Source organism: Sceloporus undulatus, chromosome 1 (genome assembly GCF_019175285.1).
Source record: "Sceloporus undulatus isolate JIND9_A2432 ecotype Alabama chromosome 1, SceUnd_v1.1, whole genome shotgun sequence".
NCBI lineage: Eukaryota > Metazoa > Chordata > Lepidosauria > Squamata > Phrynosomatidae > Sceloporus > Sceloporus undulatus.
Window position 1 is genome coordinate 58,872,069 of NC_056522.1, and position 24,216 is coordinate 58,896,284.

The 24,216-nt window shown below is 39.5% G+C and overlaps 1 protein-coding gene across 1 annotated transcript; it reads left to right on the forward strand.

Annotated features, from left to right (window-relative positions):
* The first annotated feature begins 260 nt into the window (after window positions 1–260).
* LOC121936862 (sulfotransferase 6B1-like) lies at window positions 261–20,477 on the forward strand. The gene is made up of 7 exons (XM_042479527.1): window positions 261–733; window positions 2,594–2,706; window positions 4,830–4,919; window positions 5,708–5,834; window positions 11,436–11,530; window positions 13,435–13,591; window positions 19,985–20,477. The coding sequence occupies exons 1-7, from the start codon at window positions 538–540 to the stop codon at window positions 20,113–20,115; spliced, it is 909 nt and encodes a 302-aa protein (XP_042335461.1). The 5' UTR covers window positions 261–537; the 3' UTR covers window positions 20,116–20,477.
* Window positions 20,478–24,216: the final 3,739 nt, after the last annotated feature.

The window sequence follows — 24,216 nt, forward strand, 5'->3', positions numbered from 1 at the left end:
GGATTGCTAAAGGAGATCTAATCTTACTACATATCTTGCACTGTATTTTAAACGCTTTGATTGACTCTTAGAGCAAATAGACAGATTTTTTTAGCGTTACAAAGTTCATGTTACACAGTTGTCAGACAATAACATGCTGGGAAAAATTCAATATAATACTCCTTCCTTAAAGGGACAGTGCTGTCTTTAATTTGTGCATTTGGTTTTAGTCTATTCATTCCACTCCTCTAGGGCCCCTAGTGTTGCAGTCTTGTCTCACAAGCTATTTTCCCTTCCAAAAAGAGTTATACTCAGCCAGGGGAAGAGTAAACAATACTTTGTTCTAGAAGCTCATAAAGTCAGATAGTATTACAAGACGCAGTCTAAACTGGAATCCAGCATATGAGCGCATATGATTCAGGGTTGCTTCCTTCCGTGAAATATTCTTTGCAGAGCAAGAAAAACCAGTGTATGTGTGAACACACTGGTCACAAAAGAACTGAGTCTGTTCTTTAAAAGAGGTCGTGACAAGTCAGAGGACTCCAGCAACTAGAAAGGATGGCTGAGGAAACAACTGGCTTTATAAAATTAGATAAACTTTTAATTCCCCTGAAAGATAACAAGAATGAGCTGATGTTTTCATACAAAGGAGTGCTGTATCCTCGGCGCCTTTGTTGCGCTGAGACATTTGAAGCTTTGGAAACTATGAAAGTCAGAAAGGATGATGTCCTGATAGCGGCTTATCCCAAATGTGGTGAGTATTCCTTTAATGAGAGCTTACAAAGGGAAAGGATCTGGTACCAATTCTTATCAGGCTATTGATAGCAGATGCTCTCTCTCGAGGGTGGAACATCAGTGTGGAAACTTGCTCATGACCAAGATAGAAATTCAAGCTGGGTTGTAAGAATTTGGTTGTTTAGCTTTTTAAGCAAAATTATGTGCCCTTTTACCTGTCAGTTGTTGTAGTTTCCTGTGTTGCTCCTTCCTAACATAGTGCTACCCATCCAACAGAGCTTCCTTGGGGATATGACTGACGTGGAAGTAGCGTCTCTCTGAACATACAGGAAATTGTAGCCTCAAATCTTGCTCCATGATTAATTCCCCTGTCCCATAGTTAGGACTGCTAGACTTAAAACTGGAGATGGCTCCTATACATTTAATGCTTGTGTACAAGGGGGGGGGGGGGCAACAGGTGTTGCTTGTCATCCAACCAGGTAACTAGCATCACTTGCTGAATTTCCCTTTTCTAAACAGCCATTAATGGTACAGAGCCCGTCTTCAGTTTCTACTGTGGCAAAACTACCAGAGTTAAAGGGATTACTTGTTGTTTCCTTGCAATTTTAGGTCTCCGTTCTCTTTCCCTTCCTTGCCACTGGATACTTCTCTGGATATGGGAACTATATTTCCAGAGATTGGAAATGTATGGAGGGCAAAATGTGACTTATCTGTTTTTTGTGGCCCCCAGGAGTCCCAAGGGTCAAAAAATGCTCCCAAACAACTTGTACTGGAGGCAAGGAGAGCACTTTTGCCACACTACATTTCTGCCCTGTGAGTCCCAACATGAAATGACTTCCAAGTCAATTGTAGCTTGTCTTGCTTCATAGATATGTAGATATGTTGATGATATTTTGCAAGGTAGGGTGGTAAAGATAAGAAAAATGCTTTTGTAAGATCTGATAAGGAAATCTTGAAAAATTTGAATAAAAAAAATTAAAGTAGCTTCTACACATTCAATAGCTTCCCTTTAGCAAACAGTACCTACAGGTCAAACAAATCCTGATTATTACCTACGTTCAGAGAGGGCTAAGGCATAAGGCCAAATGAATGAGCCAAGAAAAATGATCTCAGGATCTAACACATCCTCTTTCATTTCTTTCTTCCTTTATCTGCTATAAACCCACCCCACTTATTTTGGTTTGAAGGAAATCAGAGTTTGCCATTTCGTTAATCTTAATGAACTCTTACTAGTGCTTATCACCTTAAACAAAATTTGCAATGTGAAGTCGAAGGCTTTCACGGCCAGCATCCATAGTTTTTTGTGGGTTTTTCGGGCTCTGAGGCCATGTTCTAGAAGAATTTATTCCTGACGTTTCACCTGCATCTGTGGCTTCAAAGAATGGTGGCACTTCCTCTCAACCAAGGGTCACACAGTACATATACACCACTCACCTCCATGCCACCATTCTCTGAAGATGCCAGCCACAGATGTAGGCAAAACATCAGGAATAAATTCTTCTAGAACATGACCTCAAAGCCTGAAAAACTCACAAAAAACTAAAGTTTGCAATCCTGGGTGTGCAGAGAAAGCACTAACCACTGTAGGCAGATAAGGATGAAGTGGAAAACAAGGGCTTGCCTCATCAGAGGGGAAGAAATCCAGATACGCAAGGGTTTTGGAGGGAGAATAAAGTCCCGAGACTTGTTCATTTGCAAAATACTAAACTATAATTTGGCATAATAATGAAACCAAATAGTACTAAAAATTCAGAAAATAAAGGCTGCTTATTTTAATAGCATAGAGCTTGTCATACTACCTCTCCACTGACTGTATGCTTGGCTGTATGTGTCTTATGTCGTTGACTCCATATGGGACTCATTTGTTTTTATGTTGCAGGTACTAACTGGGCAGTACATATTTTAAACAACCTGGTAGCTGCAAGTTACAAGGATTATTTACCAGGAAAAACCTTACAAGTGCTTGAGTTTGGAACCCCAGAAACAGTTAAGGTCAGCATGGACTCAAAGTCTGTCTAGAAATTTAAGTATTTACATCACTTACAATGTATCACATTTTACGTATATAACAATTATAATATTTTCACAATATTGTATTTTATGCATAGGTTATATTATACAATGTATATTTATACAGTACTGTGATTCAGATGTTATTGTTTAATATTTATAGCGTTAGACACTTTGAAATTAATCCCAGCTCTAGAATATTGTCAAATAAATAGCATATTATAGATGGTTGAGATACAGGCTTCTAGTTTACTTCTTGTTGTTAAAATTCCTGGTTTAAAAAAGGTCTCCCATGGGCTAAAACAATGGTGGGAAGAGAACATGGCAAAAATGCCACTCATACCCTGCAATGGGTATTCAAGGCATTTCTAACAAAGAAAGATTCCCCTTCCACAATTTTAGGAAGGCTAGGAAGCCTTTGGGGGCTCAGAAAATGGCTTGGGGGCCACACTTGGCCCACCTCTGATTGTATATTACCTCTGCCTGAACTCATTGTCTCTTTGCAAAGCTTGGAATGGTATTTTTTTTTTTTAAAATAATGTAGTAGTTTAGATACTTAGAAATGGGAAAATAATTTGTCATTAATATTCTGAAGGTAGAATTTTCTTCCTTACATTAATTAATACATATTATTGGTTTTTAAAGAAACCATGAGGTTTACAAAGAATAGCATATTTAGTTGTTACGGTTGCCCCCCACTGGCTAATTTTTAGTGGTGCCTTCAAAAGATGTGTGTACATGTGTAGTTTTTAAACTCCCTTTCCTATACACCTTGGAATTTTCCAGATGCATTGGATTACTAATCCTAGAGTCAGATTTATGCTTGGGGATGGTGTGATTTGTACTGCTATGCATTTCTGTTCGATTGTGTAAAAACTTTTATTCTTACCTGTTTATTTGTATATCTTTCAGTACATATTGTATATTTTTAGATGTGTATAGTCTGATATAAGCTGTGCATGTTTAGAGTATTCATACAGATATATATTGTATTGTGGTTGTTGCATTTAGTGCACTATATTAACATTTTATATGTGTGTGTGTGGCATTGCTTGTATTACTATGTTTTGAGTATTTTGAAACGGCTTCAGGCTATTCAATAAACTTGTTTGTTTGCATTTGGAGATTGCCAAATTGGAGATAACTTTTCTAAATCATGAAATCTAACAATCCATTCAGTTAAATTTTGTAATTCTATATCTCTCTTTGTTCCTCTGACACCTATCCACCTATACCAGAATATATCCTGTTGACTCACTCTTTAAATAATGGGGATTGTTGGTCTGGTTTCGAAAGGTAATAAGGAATTACGTGTTAATTCCAGTTAGAGGACATAATTCCATTACAATACAGAACCATGGGGGTAAGTGGCTATGAGGATGAGCTGGTAAATCAAGAAAGTAGATTTCAGATTAAGAAAAAAATATTTGAGTGCCTCCAAGCATATCTAGACATTTTTGACATAAACACTGCATCTTCTATCTTCCCACTCAGAATAAACAAGATAGGTCTAGAAACATAAATGTTAGAACACATGTGTAGCATGAAGGAGCCAGGTATCCCAAATCCACTCCCTCACATCTCCAGTTTGCAAGAACATCATTGCTCTCCAACACTTCCTCTTCCTCTTGAGACCAGGTCCTCCAAAGAATAACAAGGCAATTATTTGTATCTCAAGCATAACGAATAATGTTAATAAGCAAATTTTTGATCTTCATTGGGGGAAGGAGTAAACGTTACATATACCTTGTATTCAAAGATATAGCCATGTTAGTCTGTAGAATCAGTATGTAGAGAGATCTTATAGCACCTTTGAGACTGAATAAAAGAAGTTGGCAACATGAGCTTTCGTAGACTTAAGTCTACTTCCTCAGATGCATATACCTTGTTTATTATATACAGTTACAACTGCTGCATAATGCTTCTTAAGCCCAGCTTCACTATTTTGCTACAAACTACACTTCTGTAGAACAATTCTATATTTCCATGTTTGACAGGTATAGAGATATACATGAAAGCTTCCAACTTCACATATACTTGAGACTTTCCACATGTGTGAAGACAGACTTTTGTTTACGCATAGCTGTATTTCATTTTCTTTCTAGGAAATGGAAGACCAGCCTCCACCTCGTGTTTTTACAACTCATCTCCATTACAATAACATTCCCAAATCTGTTTTTGAGAACAAGGTGAAGGTAAGTGACCACTTTCATTATCAGTATTTTCACTACCAATCTTCTGGGAATGGCGGGTAACAAGGATGAAGTTACTAAATAGATTTCTGTAGACCTCATAATACAATTTTTTTTTCTTTTAAGACTAAGCTAATGTTCAACCAACATAACTGTTATTTTAACCTTAAACTGTTTAATTCTTTTTTAAAGGGGGGGATATTTTGTATATATGGTGTATTCTTTTAACATTATAAGATGCTTTGATTGGTTTTACAAAAAGCGGGGTAGAAATAAAAGTTTTATTTATTATTTATTATAACTTGAGATGGAGATGCTCTTTTCTGTATGATGTCTGTTCCAAGTAATGTGTCCTTGAACAAAGGACCTTCCATACTGGAAGCCTTCTACAAATTTGACACACAAGACAAATCATAGCATGCAAAGTCTCCTTTCCTGCCTTCTTCCTCCTTGTAATTTGTACCCAAACGTATAGGACTAAAATTCTTTCTTGGACACAAGGAGGGAAACATGGATCCTTAATATGAAATATAGCCTAATCCCACGTCTTCACAAGAGCAAATATTGAGGTCCAAGGGTGAAGTTGTCACATTTTCTCTTCCCTCCCATGTTAGGTTGGATGTGAGGGAATGGGAACCTTACAGATTTTGATGTCAACTGAATATTTCCAGCATTTTTAGTTTGCCTCTAAACTAATGTTAGTTTCAGTACAGAAACAATTCATATCACTAGATGTCAATGTCTGCTGTCAGTCACAAGTCTAACATGCCTTTTACTGTTGTTTTTCATAGATACTTGTGATATTTCGAAATCCCAAAGATACAGCTGTCTCCTATTATCATTTTTACAACAAAAATCCTTTGCTTCCCAATGTCAGCTCCTGGGATGAATTCTTTCAAATGTTCATGAATGGCGAAGGTATGTCAGAGGTATTTCTCCTCTCTCTTTTAAAAGTGTTTTAAGAGGTCTAAAAGCTTCTGAAAGCTTGTAATATGTGGAGATGAGACAGTTGGGTTAATTAGAGACTTGTATTGGTCATGTGCCTTATGGGAAGAAGAGCTTCAGTTAATCTGCCATCATCTAGGTATTGTACAAGAATTTTGGAGACCAGGGTTTGAATCCATGCTTTGTCATGGATACCACTAGGTGACCCTGGGCAAGTCACACCCTCTCAGCTATAGAGACAGGCAATGGAAAACTCCTTCTGAACAAAGCTTACCAAAAGCACCCCATGATAGATTCAGCTCAGTATTGCCATCAGTCAGAAAAAATTTGAATGTAACACAAAATTGTATCCAATATGTACATACAAACTATATTTGGTAACTCTTTGGCATGTTTCACATTTTCGATAAGCTAATCTGAAACATTCTGTGCATCGTTATGTCCAGGTAGTTCCCACTACAATAAGCTCCGAATTCTGATTTGAGCTATATGCCCCTAGTTCCCACTGGAAATTGATCCCGATCCTCATTGGATCCATTCCAGTGAGGATAATTCGGAACAAATGCAAAAAGCCCAGGATATTTTGATAGCACTTTTTTTAGAGGTTCTTTTGGTAAGAATCGATTCTGATGCGATTCCTAACAGTGGGAATGCCAGATCAGAATCAATTCTTTCAGAGGGGAGGGTCAAATGGCAGAGGGGTGTGTGCCATCCATCCCCAGAGATATCTCACACACACACAGTGCCTGCCACCCTTCTTTTTGGGTCCTTTTTTAAAAAAAATATCAAATTAATTGCAAAATTGATAGATTGGCAAAGCAACTACTGTACTTGCAAAGGCCTGTAGCTGCTAAGCCATTCTACCGATTTTGTGATTAATTTATTATTATTATTATTATTATTATTATTATTATTTTAAAAGTCTCCCCCATCCTCCTGGCTCCTTCTCCCAGCCTCAGAGCTCCGTTTCCTGGCCTCATCTTGGCCCCTTCCCTGTGCTCCCTCCTCCCGGCCTTGCCTCTGTCCTCCTCCTCCTCTCTGCTCGGCATTCCCCTCTGCTCTCCTCTCCACTCAGCATTCCTTAGATGCCTCTGCAGACCTCTTGTGGGCCCAGGCACCCACGCAAGGGAAGGGGTACCGAGTCGATTGTTGGTGCCGTTTCTGCCCTCTAGGGCGCCTCCTTCTCTGCCGACGCACTGCGCCACCGACCTCCAGCCCCGCCTGCAGAGTGATGCACCCGTTTGCATGCCGCTGCCACTGTAACACATCCAAGGGCCGAGAGGTCCTCCCGGAACAGCTGACACCACATGCTCTGAAGCGGTGAGAGGGGCCCGGCCTGGCAGAGATGGAGGAAGGGCTCCCTGCCTGCTCCTTGCCCAAGCCCAGTGCCCCTCTTCCTCCTTGTGCAGCGGTGCTTTCAGTGCTGCCTGCCGGGGCTGCCACTAGCCTCCCTCCCCCAGCTCAAGCAGCTGATCAACACTAGGTGACAGGCCAGGGGGAGGAAGCGCAGAGGCTGGGGGAGGGACCAAGGCATGGCTGGGGAGCAGGAGCCAATAAATTGTGATGAGAATCGTGCCAAAGAACAGAGATTCCAAAAGGCCCCAATTCATAGTGTGGATAAGGGACCTTTTGGAATTGATTGGCATTGCGGAGCAGAGCCAGATCGGGACTCGGATTTTTCAGTAAGTGGGAATGAGCCCTAGGATAGCATCACCATAAGTGAGAGTTGACTTGAAGACACTTAACAGCAATAAATAAGTCTGCTGCAGTGACTGACTTCTCTTATATTATGTTTCAAGAAGCAGTGGACAACATGTGGCCCTCAAAATGTTGTTAAACTCAAATCTGTGGCCAGAAATTCTGCATTGGGGTGGCCTAAGTACAATGTGGATAGCCAGCACAGAGAAATGAAAATTAGATGAAGTACAACATGCCTTTAAGTTGTTTCTGATTTACAGCAACTCTGATGCAAATGTATAATGATGTTTTATTGACATGATTTGTCAGGAGTGTATGTGTGTGCTTTTGTCTTCCTCTGGGGTTGAAAGAATGTGACTTGCCCTAGGTGACCTAATGGGTTTCCATGTCCAAGCATGAATTCAAACCCTTGTCTTCCATAGTCATAGTCCAACCACAATACCATGCTGGCTCTCTTGGTTCAATATTTGCAAATACATTATTAAATAGGCTCCATATCATCTACCAGGAAATAAATATGCAGACAGACACCCATTATCTAGGGATGGAGGATAGAAGCATGTTTTTGGCAGTCATATCTTTGTGCCTTCTGGCTATGGGCCTGGTTAGGCTACATTTCTCATCATCTTTCATCACTGGTTATGCTGGACAGAGCTGATGGGATTTTCTGCCCCAAAATATCTGAACAGTTATACATTGCCCACCTGTTTTAAGAGCTGAATAAATGGTTAATGTGAATAATCACATGCCCCTTGCCTTTCAAGATATTATAATGCATCCACAATAAGGACTGCTGTTGAACAATAGCAAGATAATAACTCATCATGAAAGGTTTAGTCAGAATTCAGGATGGTTTTCTTTAGATGGCAATAGAAAAGGTTTTACTATATATGAGTTAAGGTAAGACAAGATCTTATTGGCATGAAGAGGAAGAGTTCAGGTGGCTCTAAAGATGATGTTCAGAATGGTAAAATACAGTTAGCCCCCCATTTCTATGAGATCTTTATCCACAGATTCAAATTCCAAAAATACATAAATTACAAAAAACAAATCTTGATTTTGCTATTTGATATAAGGGAAACCATTTTACTATGCTATTGTATATAATGGGAGTTGAGCATCCACAGATTTTGGTAACCACAAGGGGTCCTGGAACCACACCCCAGCGAATATCAAGAGTCACTGTATTTGTAGGACAGAATGCAAAATTTCATACTGCAGTTGTAATTCTGAGTGGTATCCTGGTTGTTTGGAAGGAAGTACACTGAATAATGTGAAATTATAAAACTCTTCATATATTCATTGGAGAGATAGAAAAATATCTCACTTGATTGTTAATGTGACAAAGCAATAGTCAAACTATATTAACTGAAGAAAAATCAAAGAGCACCAAGATGGCCCAACACAAGAAGCTGAAAGATTGGCATCATGTTTTGTACCATGTCATTGCTAACAAGATGCTGATAATGTTGGGTAGTCAACTTTTTCACTGATTTATCAATTAATCTAGTTATTTCCCTTCCATTTAATAATCTTGATTCATGCATACAGGCTTTAAAGGTAAAGGTATTCCCTGTTGACAAAGATGTCAAGTCGTGTCTGACCATAGCGGGTGGTGCTCATCTCCATTACTAAGCCGAAGAGCCAGCGTTGTCAGAGACTACTCTGTGATCATGTGGCCAGCATGATTGCACAGAACACTGTTTACCTATTTATCTACTTGCATTTGCATGCTTTCAAACTGCTAGGTTGGCAGAAGCTGGGACTAGTGATGGGAGCTCACCCCATCATGCGGCACCTGGGCCTCTAACTGCCAACCTGCCGATCTTGTAATCAACAGAATCAGTGTCTTAACCAATTGAGCCACTGCATCCCTTTTATACAGGCTTTACATGTTATGAAAATAGGTGCTTTGCTAGTCAGTCTGGGACTAGTATTACCAGGTTGGATCCAGATTTAAGACTTTATCACACATGGTTTTTAAGCCAGAGTTCCCACAGGAAGGAAGTGGCATGATGATCACACAAAGCCACTTCCCTCCTGTAGCTGCCCCATCCCTGACCTGGGCACTAATCATAGAATTGGAAGAGACTGCAAGGGTCATCCAGTCCAACCCCCTGCCATGCAGGAAATCTAATCCTCAGATGTGCAAAGCCATTCCCACAGCAGCAGCGCAACTGGCAGTGACATGATCTCACTGGCCCCTCCTGCCTGCTTTCCCTCCTCCCTCCCTTTTTAATTTTCCCTGCCCCCCCCCCCCAAAAAAAACAACCTTTTTGTGGTATTTTGGAGCTCCAGAGCCCGGAATGAATTCCCACCAGAGCACTCCAGTGGCTCACAAGTTTCAGAAATTGTTTTTAGAGTGGATTGGGGCTGCAGAGTTCCAAAATGGGGGAGAATGGTTTGGAAATTTCCTCACTCCAACCCCCCCCCCCAAAGCATTACTGGGCAAGGGAGGGGAGAGGTTAAAGGAGAGGAAAGGAAAGGAACAGAAGGAAGTGCAGTAGTAGCTGCTTCTATGCTGGTATTGTTCCTTTTTACTTTTACTGCAGGACTACACCATGAAAGGGTGATAAAGCCCATATAGGGACCTTTCACACTAGGCAATTATAGCTGCATCCTATTGAATCATGGGGTCTGGAATTCAGTGTGAGCCACTGGAGTGCTCTGGTGGGAATTCAAAACGCCCCTCCCTAAACTGCTAATCCCAGTATTCCACAGGACAGAACCATGGAAATTAAAATAGAATAATTGCACTCTTAGTCTGTAGTGCAAAGGGCCCTAGCCATGCTTAGTTTAAATCAAATCTTATCGACTTCTTAGAGTGTAATCCTAAATACCCTTGCTTGAGAGTAAACTTGATCAAAGTCAGTAAGAGCTGCTTTGGGTCACTTTGGAGGTATGCTGTTTAAATGACGCATGCATCCTAAGAGGCCAGAAGCTGCCCCAAAAGCCATGCTCCAGTCCTAAGGACTAGAGTGCACCTTTGGCGCAGCTTCTGGCCTCTTAGGACGCATGCATAATTTAAACAGCATACCTCCAAAGTGTCCCGAAGCAGCTTTATTTTGGCCTGTCTGTACGGGCCCTTACTTACATAATAGACATGCATGGGATGGGATTTTTACAGGAGTCTAAGCATAACTAAGGAGTTCTTCACGCAAGCTCTGTCTATTCTCAATCACATTAGTAAAAGTAAACAGATGCATACTGGTTTGGGAGCTTTCCTTATTACACATTTCTCCAAAAGTATAAAAGGGGCTATTTCTGGCACTGATGGTCCCTTCCATTCTCTTCTGCACTCCTGCTTAACCCTGCTCCCCTGCCCTATGCTCTACTTGGCATGTTTTTCTTTCTCTTTGTAACACAATTTACCAATGATAGCAATGTCATTTAGGAAAACAAAAACAAAAGGAAACAAAACAGTCTGCTTAAGAATAGCAGGGGTGGGGGAGAAGAGGAGACTGATACCAGATGACTGCCCAATGCCAGGACTGCTGTGGGAAGAACTTATTACACCAGAGGACTAATGCCACAGCGGAGTGACTGGGGGCTTGTTGATGGGTTTCTCCCATCAATGAAAAGGCATGCTCTAGCCACACTTGGGAAACACAGCAGCTAAAAGGTCAGAGATTATGTAATTGACAAGTATTGCCAAAGACACTATTTTCAGATTTTCATTGGGGTTTAAAAGCTGCATGTGCTCCTGTAAATCTGGCTCCAACTGCATGGATTATCTGTAATGAATTAATAGTTATATTGTTAGCATATCCTTGTGATGTTTTTATGTAAGCTGAAACTGATGGCATTGTGGTACCCACCCCCCCACTCCCCCCACACACATAATTTGATGTATACTGTGTTGGCATTTCATTTTAGTTGGTTGGCGATCCTACTTTGAACATGCTCTTGCTTGGGACAAACATATGGATGAAGAAAATATCCTGATCCTCACATATGAAGAGCTTAAAGAAGTGAGAGCACATACTTATTCCTCTGAGTAGCTCCCCATGCTCAGTCTCCTTCCTTTTGTGATACTGGTCAGGAAATAGAGGGACTTGTCTTTGGAACTCTCTTTCACGTGAGGTTTAAATGGCTCCTTCACATACCGTATGTGTTCTGCCATGATGTTTTCTCTTCTATTCCACAAGAAGAATGGGGTTTAATTTGTTCTGCTGTTGTTCTGCTGCTGTGGATATTTATTACTTATTTCTGTGGCAGCAGTTATATTTATTTTTATTGTATTCCTTTTTTTAGTACTTTGTTAGCTGCATTTGATATTATGTTTTAAAATTAAACAAAAAAGTGATCTTGCATTTGGTTAACACAAAATGAACAAATGTCCTTGAGATTACCACTATATTGCTATCCAGTTTTACTCAGAAGTAAATTTTATTAAGATCAGGTATGTGGGTATAGGATTGCAGCCTAATCCTTCGTACTGTAAATTTCACAAGAATGTAAAGACATTCACTAAAATATTAACGTAATTAACAGGGGACTTTGGATACATACACATGAAGCGGTGGCAGTGTACCTAACTTGCCACTAATTTTATATATTTTCAATTTAAGTAGAGTTTTAAAAAATTAACATGGATGATGAGGCATGACAGGAAAGTGAAGAATTTTGATGGCAAAAAACTAAGAACATTTTCTTTTCAGTAAATTCATGTTGCAGGTCTTCATTTTATGAAGTAGACCCACCCTACAAAAGCTTATGCTTCAAACTTACTTCTCTTAGGTCCAAAACATACTGCAGAAATAATCCAGTTTGATACCGCTTTAGCTGCCCTGGCTCAATACTAGGGGCTTCTGGGAACTGTAGTTTTGTGAGACATTTAGTCATTAGTCAGAGAGCTCTGATGCCACAATAACTACGGCCAGGTACATACCTTATTGAAGGTCTGGAGCGTCGTCGTCGTTTTTTCCTCTGCAGGGAAGCTGCAGCCACCAAACCACATGGCTTCCCTGTGGAGGAAAAAGAACTCGCAAAAAGTGGGTTCTTTTTCTGCTACACCAGTTATGTCTGAGTGTGTCCGCAACATGCGGATGCTATGCATCTTTTATGTCATAATGGCGGCACCCTTGTATACAGGGCGCCCCCATTATGCCGTCGCCAGTACATGCTAGGGTTAGGTCTGTGAGGTTGCTGTGAGGTCCCGTAACCCTAGCACAGCACGAGCATGGCGCTTTAGCAACATCTGTACCGCGACTACATTTCCCAGGATTCCTTAGCACTGAGCCAGGGCAGTTAAAGCAGTCTGAAACGGGATTATTTTTGCAGTATGTTTTGGACCTTAGTTAGTTTCAACGATGCTACAAGATGACAGAGTTTATTGCACTGCTAAAAAACCTGGCTTACGTCTCCCTATTTGAATTCTAATTCAGGAAGTAGTCACGTTCTATTGCACATAATTCACCCCTGGATCCATCGGCTGAATACAGCCTGGGTCCCAGGATGGCTCAGAAAACTGTTTTTCAAAGTCAGAAAGCTCCCGACTTTGAAAAGTGGCTTGCTGAGCACTCCTGGGACCTGGGTTGCATCCAGGCTGTATTTGGCTAGTGGATTTGGTGGCAAATTACAGTACATGCGATAGAACACAGCTGCTTCCCAAATTAGAATTCAACTTGGGAGTGGTAAGCCGGAGTTTTTTAATGGTGTGATAAACTCCAACCTTCCATACTTTTTCAGACTAAGATGGCTAAATTATAATTGCAGGGAACATGTGGCCTTCCAGAAGTTGTTGGATTGTAACCCCCCATCAGCCTTGACCAGCATAATGGGGTTAGAGTAGAAATGTCTTTGTCTCCGATTTTAGCCTATCCCATCCTGTTTATGAAATCATAATGAACTTGCTTGCGTTATTATTTTACAGAATCTTTATGAAGGAATAAAACTTATAGCAGATTTTTATGCATTTCCTCTTTCTGAAGAGAAGATCAAGGCTATAGCAGACAAAGCTACCTTCCAAGAAATGAATGACAATTCCCCCCAAACTCATGGTGCACTTGGACCTATAATTTTCAGGAAAGGTACTACTTTATTCTGAGTAATAATGCCATTTTCAGGGCCCTAGGTGGCAGGTTACTGTTTAGGTATTGTTTAGTCTAATAACATGCAAAAGGGATCTAGAAGTCCTGGTAGACCACAAGCTAAACAGGAATCAACAGTGTGATGCAGTAGCAAAAAAAGCCAATATGATCCCCCGTTGCATCAATGTAGCGTCTAGAAGGAGGGAAGTAATAGTGCTACTCTATTGTGCTTTGGTCATACCTCATCTGGGATACTGTTCTGGGCACCACAGTTCAAGAGGGATATTGACAAGCTGGAGTGTGTCCAGAGGAGGGCAACCTAAATGGTGGATGTTCTGGAACCCATGCCCTATGAGGAGTGACTTAGGAAGCTGGATATGTTTAGCATCAAGAAAGAAAGAGATGACATGATAGCTATGGACTTTATCACATGGGAAAAAGAGGGGGTTTAAACAGACATTATCCCGTGAAAATTGCGCAATTGTGTTGAAGAGTTTCACATGACACCGTTATTAAACTTATCCTGGCAATAAACAGGTAATAACCAGCAACAAATAATTCACGGGGAAATCCCATGATCTTTCCCCCCTATTTCCTCCTGTGTTATAAAGTCCTATGTTTAAATAGTTTAAGGGATGTCATATTGAGGATGGAGCAAGTTTGTTTTCTGCTGCTCCAGAGAACAGGATGCAGAGCAATGGATTCAAACTACAGAAAAAGAGATTCCATCTCAACATTAGGAAGAACTTCCTGACAGTAAGAGTTATTCAACAGTGGAATATGTTGCCTCAAAGTGTAGTGTAGCCTCCTTCTTTGGAGGTGTTTAAACAGAGGCTGGATGGCCATCTGTCTGGGGTGCTTTGAATGTGTATTCCTGCATGGCAGGGGTTTTGCCCTGGTGGTCTTTTCCAAATCTGTGTTCTGACACAAGAGCCCTAGACGATGCATTTATGGTTAAAGGCAAGACTAAGTTTTATAAAATTGTATTTTGTCAGTGTCTAATAAATATTTGGAGCTGATTTCAGCTTTCCATTGTGATTCAAGGAGTAAAAGTTAGGGTTGATTTCCTCTGAATTTGATTGCTGGCATTTTGCTGGCCTTTTTGTACTATATGCATTTATTTACCAAATAGTGCAAAACCAGCAAAGTTCATTTCTTCCACACAAGATTTCAGAGTGCTCACACAGCATCTTTGGAGCCCATAGAAATTTCCAGTTTGACTCTTACTTGTTGTGACCAGCTTCTTTCTTTTTTAAAACCATGCCATCAGGGGAACTTATATTCTGTATGATTAACTGGATTCTTTCAGACAAGTGGGCTGCTGTGATCAGATTTATGAATTAAGCCCCAGTTTACCTTCAAATTACTAATCACAAAACAAAATATACTAAATATCAAATGTGTAGGTAAAGAAAATTGCTAGTGTAAAAAAATTCAATTCAATTTTTATTAATGCTTAAGCCAAAGGCCATTTGCATGGTTAAAATGTAAAACTGATGACAGAAATTCAGAATTATAAAATGCTCCATGGTCTAGAAGAGTGTCTTCCTGACATTTCGCCAGCATCTGTGGCTGGCATCTTCAGAGAATTCTCAATAGCCTGAAAAACCCACAAAAAACTATGGATGACAGCCATAAAAGCCTTCGACTTTACATATAAAATGCTCCATCAAATAACTAACATCCAAATTTTATACACTAAACATAATAAAATTCCAGACAATTAAATAAAACAACATTAAAAACAACTTCAAAGTTTAGATAAGATCATCCCCATGACAATCAACTGCAATGTCCGCTATTACCCTTGCCCGAATTTTAATTGCTGCTGAGGCAAACAGTGAAAGCTTATAAGTTACCTTAGAATCAATATCAGACAGGAGGTAAAAAATCTTTTCAGAAGTGGTATTAGACTGTAAATTGGACAGAATAGATCCCATAAATTTAGTTCTTGGGTCAGTATATAGTGAGCAAAAAAGCAGATAATGAGGCAAATCTTCAATTTCTGGAGCTCCACAAATACATAAACGGGAATCCTTAGGTGTGTGTGAATATCTGCCATCGATCATGGCTAAAGGCATTGTTTGAAAACGAAGAGCTGTAAAAGCCTGCCTAAGCTTTGGGAATGTAAGCTTCCCTAGGTAAACAGCCATCTGATGGTCCTATTTATATAATCTAAACCATTTGGAAAATTTTGAATTGTTAATAGCCAGTCTATCCAGATACACATCATGGTTACAAATGTATTCATGAAGCTTCTCTCTTGAATTCCAGGTAGAAGGATTTTCAGTTAGAGCAGGATATGATTCAAGCAACCTATGGTATCTTAAACTCCAGACTTTGCAGCTTGGTAAATGTTGGAAACACAACTTAGGAAAAACCTTAAACGGAGAATCTGTTACAGAACTCCAGTAGTTAAATAAGGTAAAATTAATACAAGCTCTGATGGAAGGGAGGCCGACCTCAGCCCGAACCAAAACTGCAGGCATACCAGGTGGAAGTATAAGCAATTTCTTTAAAAATGTATTCTGGAGGGCCTCCAATTTGACCAGTTGGGAATCATCCCATCCCGACACAGCAGCGCCATAAAAGATCTGAGCTATAACTTTACTCTGAAATATTTTTAAAGCTGGTGCGACTAGATGACCCCCTGCCTGGTTGTAGAATCTAAGGATTGCTCCAATAGATCTCACAGCCATTGCTCTACTAGTTTCTATGTGGGACTTCCAGGAGAGGTTTTCTGTAAAATAGATGCCAAGATACCTAAATTCTTGGCATTGTTCAATCTGATGACCATTAACAGAGCAACGAAAATCAGAGTGTCTTTTCCCAAACACCATCACCTTTGTTTTATTATAATTGATAACAAGCTTTTCTTTAGAACAAAATACCTCAAGCTTGGAGAGTAACCTTCTCATACCTATACATGTAAGTGAAATTAAAACCATATCATCAGCATATAACAGAATAGAGATCTTTTTTGACCCAAGTGTAGGTGGAAAAAATTCTGGGCCAGAAAATGTTGGAATGATGTCATTCAGTTATAAATTAAAAAGTGATGGCGCCAAAAGGCATCCTTGTTTGACTCCTTTACTTGAGGGGATAGGATCGGCTAGTGAACCAGAGATACCAACTCTTATCCTTGCTGTTGTATTGGTATAAAGTTCCTTGATCAGAAACAGTAAGTGGTTATCTATATTAATATTGGCCAGTTTATTCCATAACAAGTTTCTATCAATTGAATCAAAAGTTGCTGCTAAATCAATAAAAGCAACAAATAGGTGTTTTGTGGGACCCTCAATTCCTTATTGCGCTAAAAAATAAAGAGTCAGACAATGGTCAATAGTACTCTGGCCTTCCCTGAATCCGGCTTGTTCAGGGTAAATGATCTGATTACAGTGGTACCTCGGGATACGAAATACCCAGGTTACGAAATTTCCGGGATACGAAAAAATCCCATAGGAAATAATTGTTCCGGGTTACGAATGTTTTTTCGGGTTACGAAAAAATTTTTGGTGCTTTTCGGCGCTATTTCACACGGAATCGCGGCTTTTCCCCATTAGCGCCTATGGCATTTCGGCTTACGAAGGCTTTTCAGGTTACGAAAGCGGCCGCGGAACGAATTAATTTCGTAACCCGAGGAAGCACTGTACTAGATTCCCATTCCTCCAATCTATTTAATAAGTATTTACTATATAGCTTGGAATCAACATCCAGAAGGCTTATAGGTCGATAATTGTTGGGATCTTGCTTATCTCCCTTCTTGTATACGGGGACAACTAAGCTCTGTTTCCAGCGTACAGGAGTTATCCCTGTATTACTGATTTGGGTAAACACCTTAGCCAATATTGGAGCCCACCATTCAGAGAAGTTTTTATATATTTCTGGGGTCATCATATTTTCTCCTGGGGCCTTATTCAAAGCAAGAGCTGCAATCAACTTTTTTATCCCAGTAAGGCAAACAGGTAGTTTTTAATTAAATAGAGGAATGATGCTCTGCATTTGTAGCTCCATAGAGTTTACTAAAATGGCTATACCATTGTTGCGATGTGATGTGCCCAACAATAACCGGTCTGATCCTGTTCATGCCAGAGGCAGTAAGATCCCAAAACTGTTTCTCATTCTTTTCTGTGACAGCTTGTGATAATTGTTTCCACTGTGTTCTAATATACATATATCTTTTTTCTGTTTTAAAAGGGCCTTGTAAGATGACCGCATAGAAGCTAAGATGTCAGGGAAGATATTATCATTATTTCTAAGTACCTGTCGAGTGCAATCCATCAATGCTTTCCGAGCGCTTCGACATTCCAAATCAAACCATCTGTTAGTTACTAACTTGTTGGGATTAAATTGTTTATTACTCACCAACTTGGGCCTAAGCTTTTGAATAATAGTTTGGAAAATGTGTGAAATATCTGAATTGGAGTTTAAAATAGCTGATTGTAGAGACTTAAAAGTAATACTCTCCAACATCTGATGAATTGAGGTGCCCAAATTAATTGATCACCTGTTCTTCCATATGCATTCCATTTAAATTTTGGAGAATACATGGGGGGTAAAACAACCCAGAATTAAATAACAATGACAATGGGAAATGATCACTTTCAGCACAATTAATAACTTCAAATCTACAAATATCAGGTACCAGGTTTGCATATGCTATTATATAGTCTATTGTACTTGCTCCCCGGTTGGTGACATAAGTATAAGGGCCCGATGTCAGATCATAATGAGTTCCATTAAGGCAGTGCTTCTCAATTATTTTCTGTCATGCCCCCCCAGGAAGAAGAAAACATTTCGCGCCCCCCCCCCGCGTGACTGTAAATAGTATCATTTGTCTATAAAATGCCCCCCTTTACGGAGCCTCGCGCCCCCCCTGGGGGGGCCCGCCCCACTATTTGAGAAGTACTGCATTAAGGCATTGCAAGCCATGCAAAGAAAGAACTTCTATAAGCTTTAAGCCAGATTTGTTGGTGGTTATATCTTGGGAAACTCTAGGGACAGGTACAACATAAGCGGTCGATCCGTGATTAGTACTCTCCACCTGCCTTGAGTCATTTCCTATTCTAGCATTAAAATCTCCATAAAGTAAAAACCTTGTAGAGGGATACTGACTCTCCAAAGAGGACAGGGTTTCAGATAAACTATCCCAAATACTATTAGGACCTACGTTCTTTGCTAAATTAGGAGGAAAATAAATATTTATACAGATTAAGGAACCAAAATGCATGCTCTTGATGACAAGCACTTGTATACATTGTGGAAAAGCACTAGTTATTGGTTGAATCTCAGCATGTAAATCAACTGAGATGACTATTGTGAGACCACTACTACCACAACCTCTTGTACAAATTTTAACTGCAGGAACAGAAAATGCTTGAAATCCATGAAGAGATGGCAAATTAGTTTCGAGGCCCATGTCTCTTGTAAACAAAGAATTACTAACTTGCAACAAACAAAGAATGTAAAAAAATAGATAAATTGCTAAATCTATTGTCTGATTTGACCCATGGATTGCACTACATTCCTTAAGGGAGGAAGGAATCTAATAGAATCATCTTTTGGCTTTCATGTTCTTTCACAAGGGTATCTGATGCATTTCAGCTCTGCTCCTGACAGAGCGACATGTCCAGGCAAGAATCTCACCAGAACAATCTGCTAGTTCAGGATCCTTTAGAGTTAGAATCACTATGTTGGAAATGACCCCACAAGAGACCTTTCTCACTATCCTCAATCTCATAACAATATTTTGTCTTAGTCATTAAGTATTTTAGAAGATAAAGTATCATGTACAGTATTTCTTAAATCTAGAAGATAAAATAATGTATAGCTGATTTTTTTAATCTCCAATTAAAAAAATTAATTAGAAAAAAAGGCATCTTCTTTATTTTAACAAGCAAAACTAGCTTTTTAAAAAATTAAAAACTCTCCAGACATCCTTCCAGTGTTTCTTTCCCTCCCTGCAGGACTTCTAATTTCCAAATATAGCCATCCTTTGCATGTTTTCTCAGACTGAATTTCCTTATTACCTTACTTGGCAAACTCCAAAGTAAGTTCCTAAAGCCACAATCTAGAAAGTGAGTCCCACAGTGGGATATATTTCTGGGAAAATAGGTGTGTGGGATAGTGTACATGATTGTAGAAGTGTATATTTTTATTCATGACTTTCTATGGTTCTCATCTGTATTATTTTAAAATGTGTTGTTAGACTTCTCAAGTCCCATTATTGGAAGAAAGGTGGCTGGCATATAAATTTATGAAATACATACTGTAACTAATAGTAAAATAGGATTGTACTACAGAGCAAGCAAATTAGGACAAGACAAGATTGAAAAATTATCTTAGTTTAGGAAGGAAGACATCATCGAATTCATTGTCCTTGTTTTTCTGCAGGAGAAGTGGGCGACTGGAAGACATTGTTCACTGAAGCTCAGAGCCAGGAAATGGATGCAAAATTTGAAGAGTGTTTAGCAGCAACAAAACTGGGTAGAAAACTACAATATGACAAATACTGCAAATTCTGAAGTGGGCTGAAGTATTTTAATTGTGCTTCTTCTAAATGGGAGAAATATTCAAATGGCATAGACATTTACGTATAGGAAACTGATAAACTTTCTCAATTTTTCATTTCTTTTCAAATCATGGGCTCAGATTTTAAACATTCAAATGGGAGAAATTGAAGGGTAACATATGTACAATAATATGAAGCAATTCCAGAGAAATTTATCCTCCTTTTAATGTATTATGTCCTACCTCAAAGATATATCTCATTTACCTTGCTATCTTCATTTAGCTTAAAACTGAGGACAGCACTCCATGAATCTGAAAAACTGAACTTGATTCTGTGAAAGCCTAATCGATAATAAAAATTTTAGTCTTTGTGTTATTTGTTGTTGTTGTTATTTGCTGCAATACACACTTAATTCCTACACTTTTACAGATACACTGCTCTCCTTTTTATATAGAGGTAGCTTAGGGTTGCCATTTGGAGCTGGCAGGGGGCGGGGTCTGCTGGTCTGCCCTGCCCCTATTGGCCAGCCCTCTCAAGGAGCCAGCCCTCTGCTTCCTTATTTGGGCATGCTCCAACTTCTAAGCTGGCATGGAGGAGCAGGCATCAGGTAGGCTGCTGGGGAGAAGGAAAGGGGACTTATTCATGGCTCTCCATGGAGCCATTGGGGGCTTTTTTGGTCTCTGGGGCAGCCTGGCCTGGGGGGGTGGTAGAACAGGAAAGGACCCTTTCCAAAGTTACTTGGTGCCATGTTTGTTTCGTTTGCTAAAGGGGCTTGCTTCTCCTATTTGAAATCCTAAAGGGGCTTGCATTTGGGAAGTCTAGTTTGCCAGGGCATTGGCTGCAGAGACCTCTTCTGTTTGAAATGCTAATGGTGCTTGGAAGTGGAAAATTCTAGTTTGCAATGGCACAAGAGGCTGCCTTTGGTTCAATGCTAATATTCTGTGGACTTTTATTTCCAATGAATGACATCTAATCCAGATTGGTGTATTTTTTGTGCTTTTAATGCTAATGAGTCTGCCATGTTTTGGCAATGATGATGATGATGATATTGATACCCTCTGAGGCATTTCCAATCTTAAGTTGCTCTGATTTTTACAAATTCAGGCGCAGTGAAGAAAAACCAGAGTCTCTTGACCAACCACACACTTGTGAGAAGTACACTTGTGGTGCAAGAAACCTGAAATGGCAAATCCACTTCTTGTTAAACCACGTGGACATGTTCAATATGCATAGCCATGTTAAACCATACTAAGTATTAAACCCAAGGGGTTTGGTTATGGAATAAGCCTCTGAAATATGCAAGAGGCCATGTTAAATAAAGCCATGTGAAATGCCCAAATGTGCTGTTGTGTGTGTTTTGGAATGAAGGGGGGTGGTTTGGCCAGAAAGGGAAGTACATTGCTGCCATCTGTCTAGGAATAATGCCAAAATGTCCTCCATTTTGATCATGCCTAAGAAAAATGCATTTATATTAACATTTTTTAAAAATCATCATTTTTTTAACATGTCCTCCATATTAAAAATGTGTCCTACATTTGAAAATGTTGTTCTACATTTGTCCCGGTTTGGAGGTCCTGACTTATGGCAACCCTAAAGTAGCTACATGTATTTCATATCCATTGTATGTACCATAATAGAGCCATCTTAGGCAACACGAGTGGAAAGCCAGGATACATTGATGGAAAGGTGGGATACAAATTTAACAAACAAAATGTCCTCAAATTAGAACCAAATTTAGAGAAAAATATAGAGTAACTATACAGACACAAGCACACTCACTCATTCACACACATGCACAGAGAGAGGAAAGAGGAAAATTAATATTGTAACCTGCCAGATCAGCTTCTCCAGGTGTCCGTTCTCTCTCAACCATGAAGGTACAGGTATCTGGCTGAAAAAATGGGAAACTGTCAATGCATTCACACCCCAAATACGCTCAAATTATTTACACTACATAATTCTAGTGCTATAACTCCACTTTAATAATAATAATAATTTATATTTCCCGCCTCTCCCTGCAGATCAAGGTGGGTTTACAATAGAAACAACATTACAAGACAAAAAAACTACAATTTCATATAAAATACACTCAATAAAACAGTAAAACCGCTATCAATACAATACATAGACTAAATCATTTAAAATATATATCTTTACAAATAGAAGTGGGGTATTTCTAACTCTCTTAGAGCTGACTGAGTGGATAGGCCTGCCAGAAGAGATCCATCTTAAGTGGAGGCATCTAAGGTGGTAATGAGATCTCCTCTGGCAAGCCATTCCATTATTTAGGAGCTATGGCAGTAATGGCCCTGTAAGAAGTTGTTGTTAAGCTGGTATTTATATAATCTAATACATTCTTCCGAGATGTCCTGAGGGTGCAGGGTGGATTGTGTTGGGAGAGGCGCTCCCTCAAGTAACTCAGGCCCAAGCCATATAGGGCTTTAAGGGTAATAACCAACACTTTGTACTGTACACGTTAACTGCCATGACAACATCTTATGGAATCCTGGGATTTGTTGTTTAGGGAGGGAAATTTAGAATTTTTTGCCATTTCTCCAAATTACAAACCCCAGGATTCCATAGGATGCAGCCATAGCAGTTAAAGCACTATAGTTATGTATCATGAAAGAGATAAGATGTGCAAGTTTGAATAGGGAGAGGGCTTGCCATTGCCTGAGGCTGAGAGAATGTGACTTGCCCAGTGGATTTTTATGCTCAAGAAGGGAATCAAACCCTGATCTCCATCGTTAGAAACACAATTCTGAATAAAATTACGTGGACACAACTGGTGAAGCAATGTATGTTTATTAATACAATACAGTCTTGCAAGATTGGGTGTCCTAAGCAAGTAGGCACACCTTTTACAAGTCTTTTTGCCCAAGTATTTATTCCTTAAAATCTTACGCTTGAAGCCCTACCTCATTTCTCCATTGGTTAGGTGCTTTGAAGTCTACCATCTGTCCAAAAAGCCTGTGTTTTTCATCATTTTCACCTTAACTCTTTATATTTATTCTTCATCACTTTCTTTCTTCTTTTTTAATTTTCCCTTTCTAATCTCAATTCCAGTTTCTGATGTCTGCGTCTCCCTGTCTAATCATATGCCATAAATTCTTTATTTCTTTTGGTGACCTTGTCTTCCCACATAAACACTTGTCTAGTCAAGACAGTCCATTCTATATTGTCTTGTGATTGTGTGTGTATATATATATATATATATATATATAACTTTCCAACTCCTTCTTTATAACAGTTTTAAAATGCCTATATGAGAAGGCAACATGTTTGTTCATATTTCTCACATACAGGATCGTAGTCTAACGTTCGAACCACTATACCATGTTGGCTAGGATACCTTTATGGGGCCAAGCCAAATGCACAAAATACATGCTGCAAGCTTTTGAAGCTTCGCTGGCTTCTTCATCAGGCAAAGGTGCTAAAAAACCAAGCAGGAGAAAAATTATATATATATATATATATATATATATATATATGGCAGGGTGACCTGATGTCCTAACTGCACAGGAGGACAAGGCAGTGCAAAATGCAGGACATCCAATAAAAATGTAAGAGATGACAAAATAAAAGCTAAAAACACGCATATCAGTGTAAATTCATGCTTCTTAGTCATGCTCAAAATGGAGGACATTTTGGATTTCCTCCTGGACAAAAGGTTGAAATATAGGCAGGCTGACCAGGCGTCCTCTGACTGTAAAGGAGGACAAGGCGTCGCAAAATGTAGGACATCCGAGAAAAATGGTGGACCTGACCAAATAAAAAACTAAAAACACTCATGGGAATGTAAATTCAATGTAAGTGTTAAAATGGCTTTCTAATATTGTTAACTGTTGGTTTTGTGTGCTTTCTTTTTACATTGTGCCTTGTATTTTAACATGTTGTACTCTGGCTCTGAGGAGAGGCAGCGGAAAAAATAAAATGTATAACAAGAACAACCAACAATATCCATGCTTCTTAGTCCTGCTCCAAATGGAGGACCTTTTGGAATCCCTCCTGGACAGATGGTTGAAATGTAGGACATGTCCTGGAAAAGGAGGCTGTCTGGTCACTGAATGTAGGGCATTTCTTGGGAAAAAAGGACCTCTGGTCACACTGAATA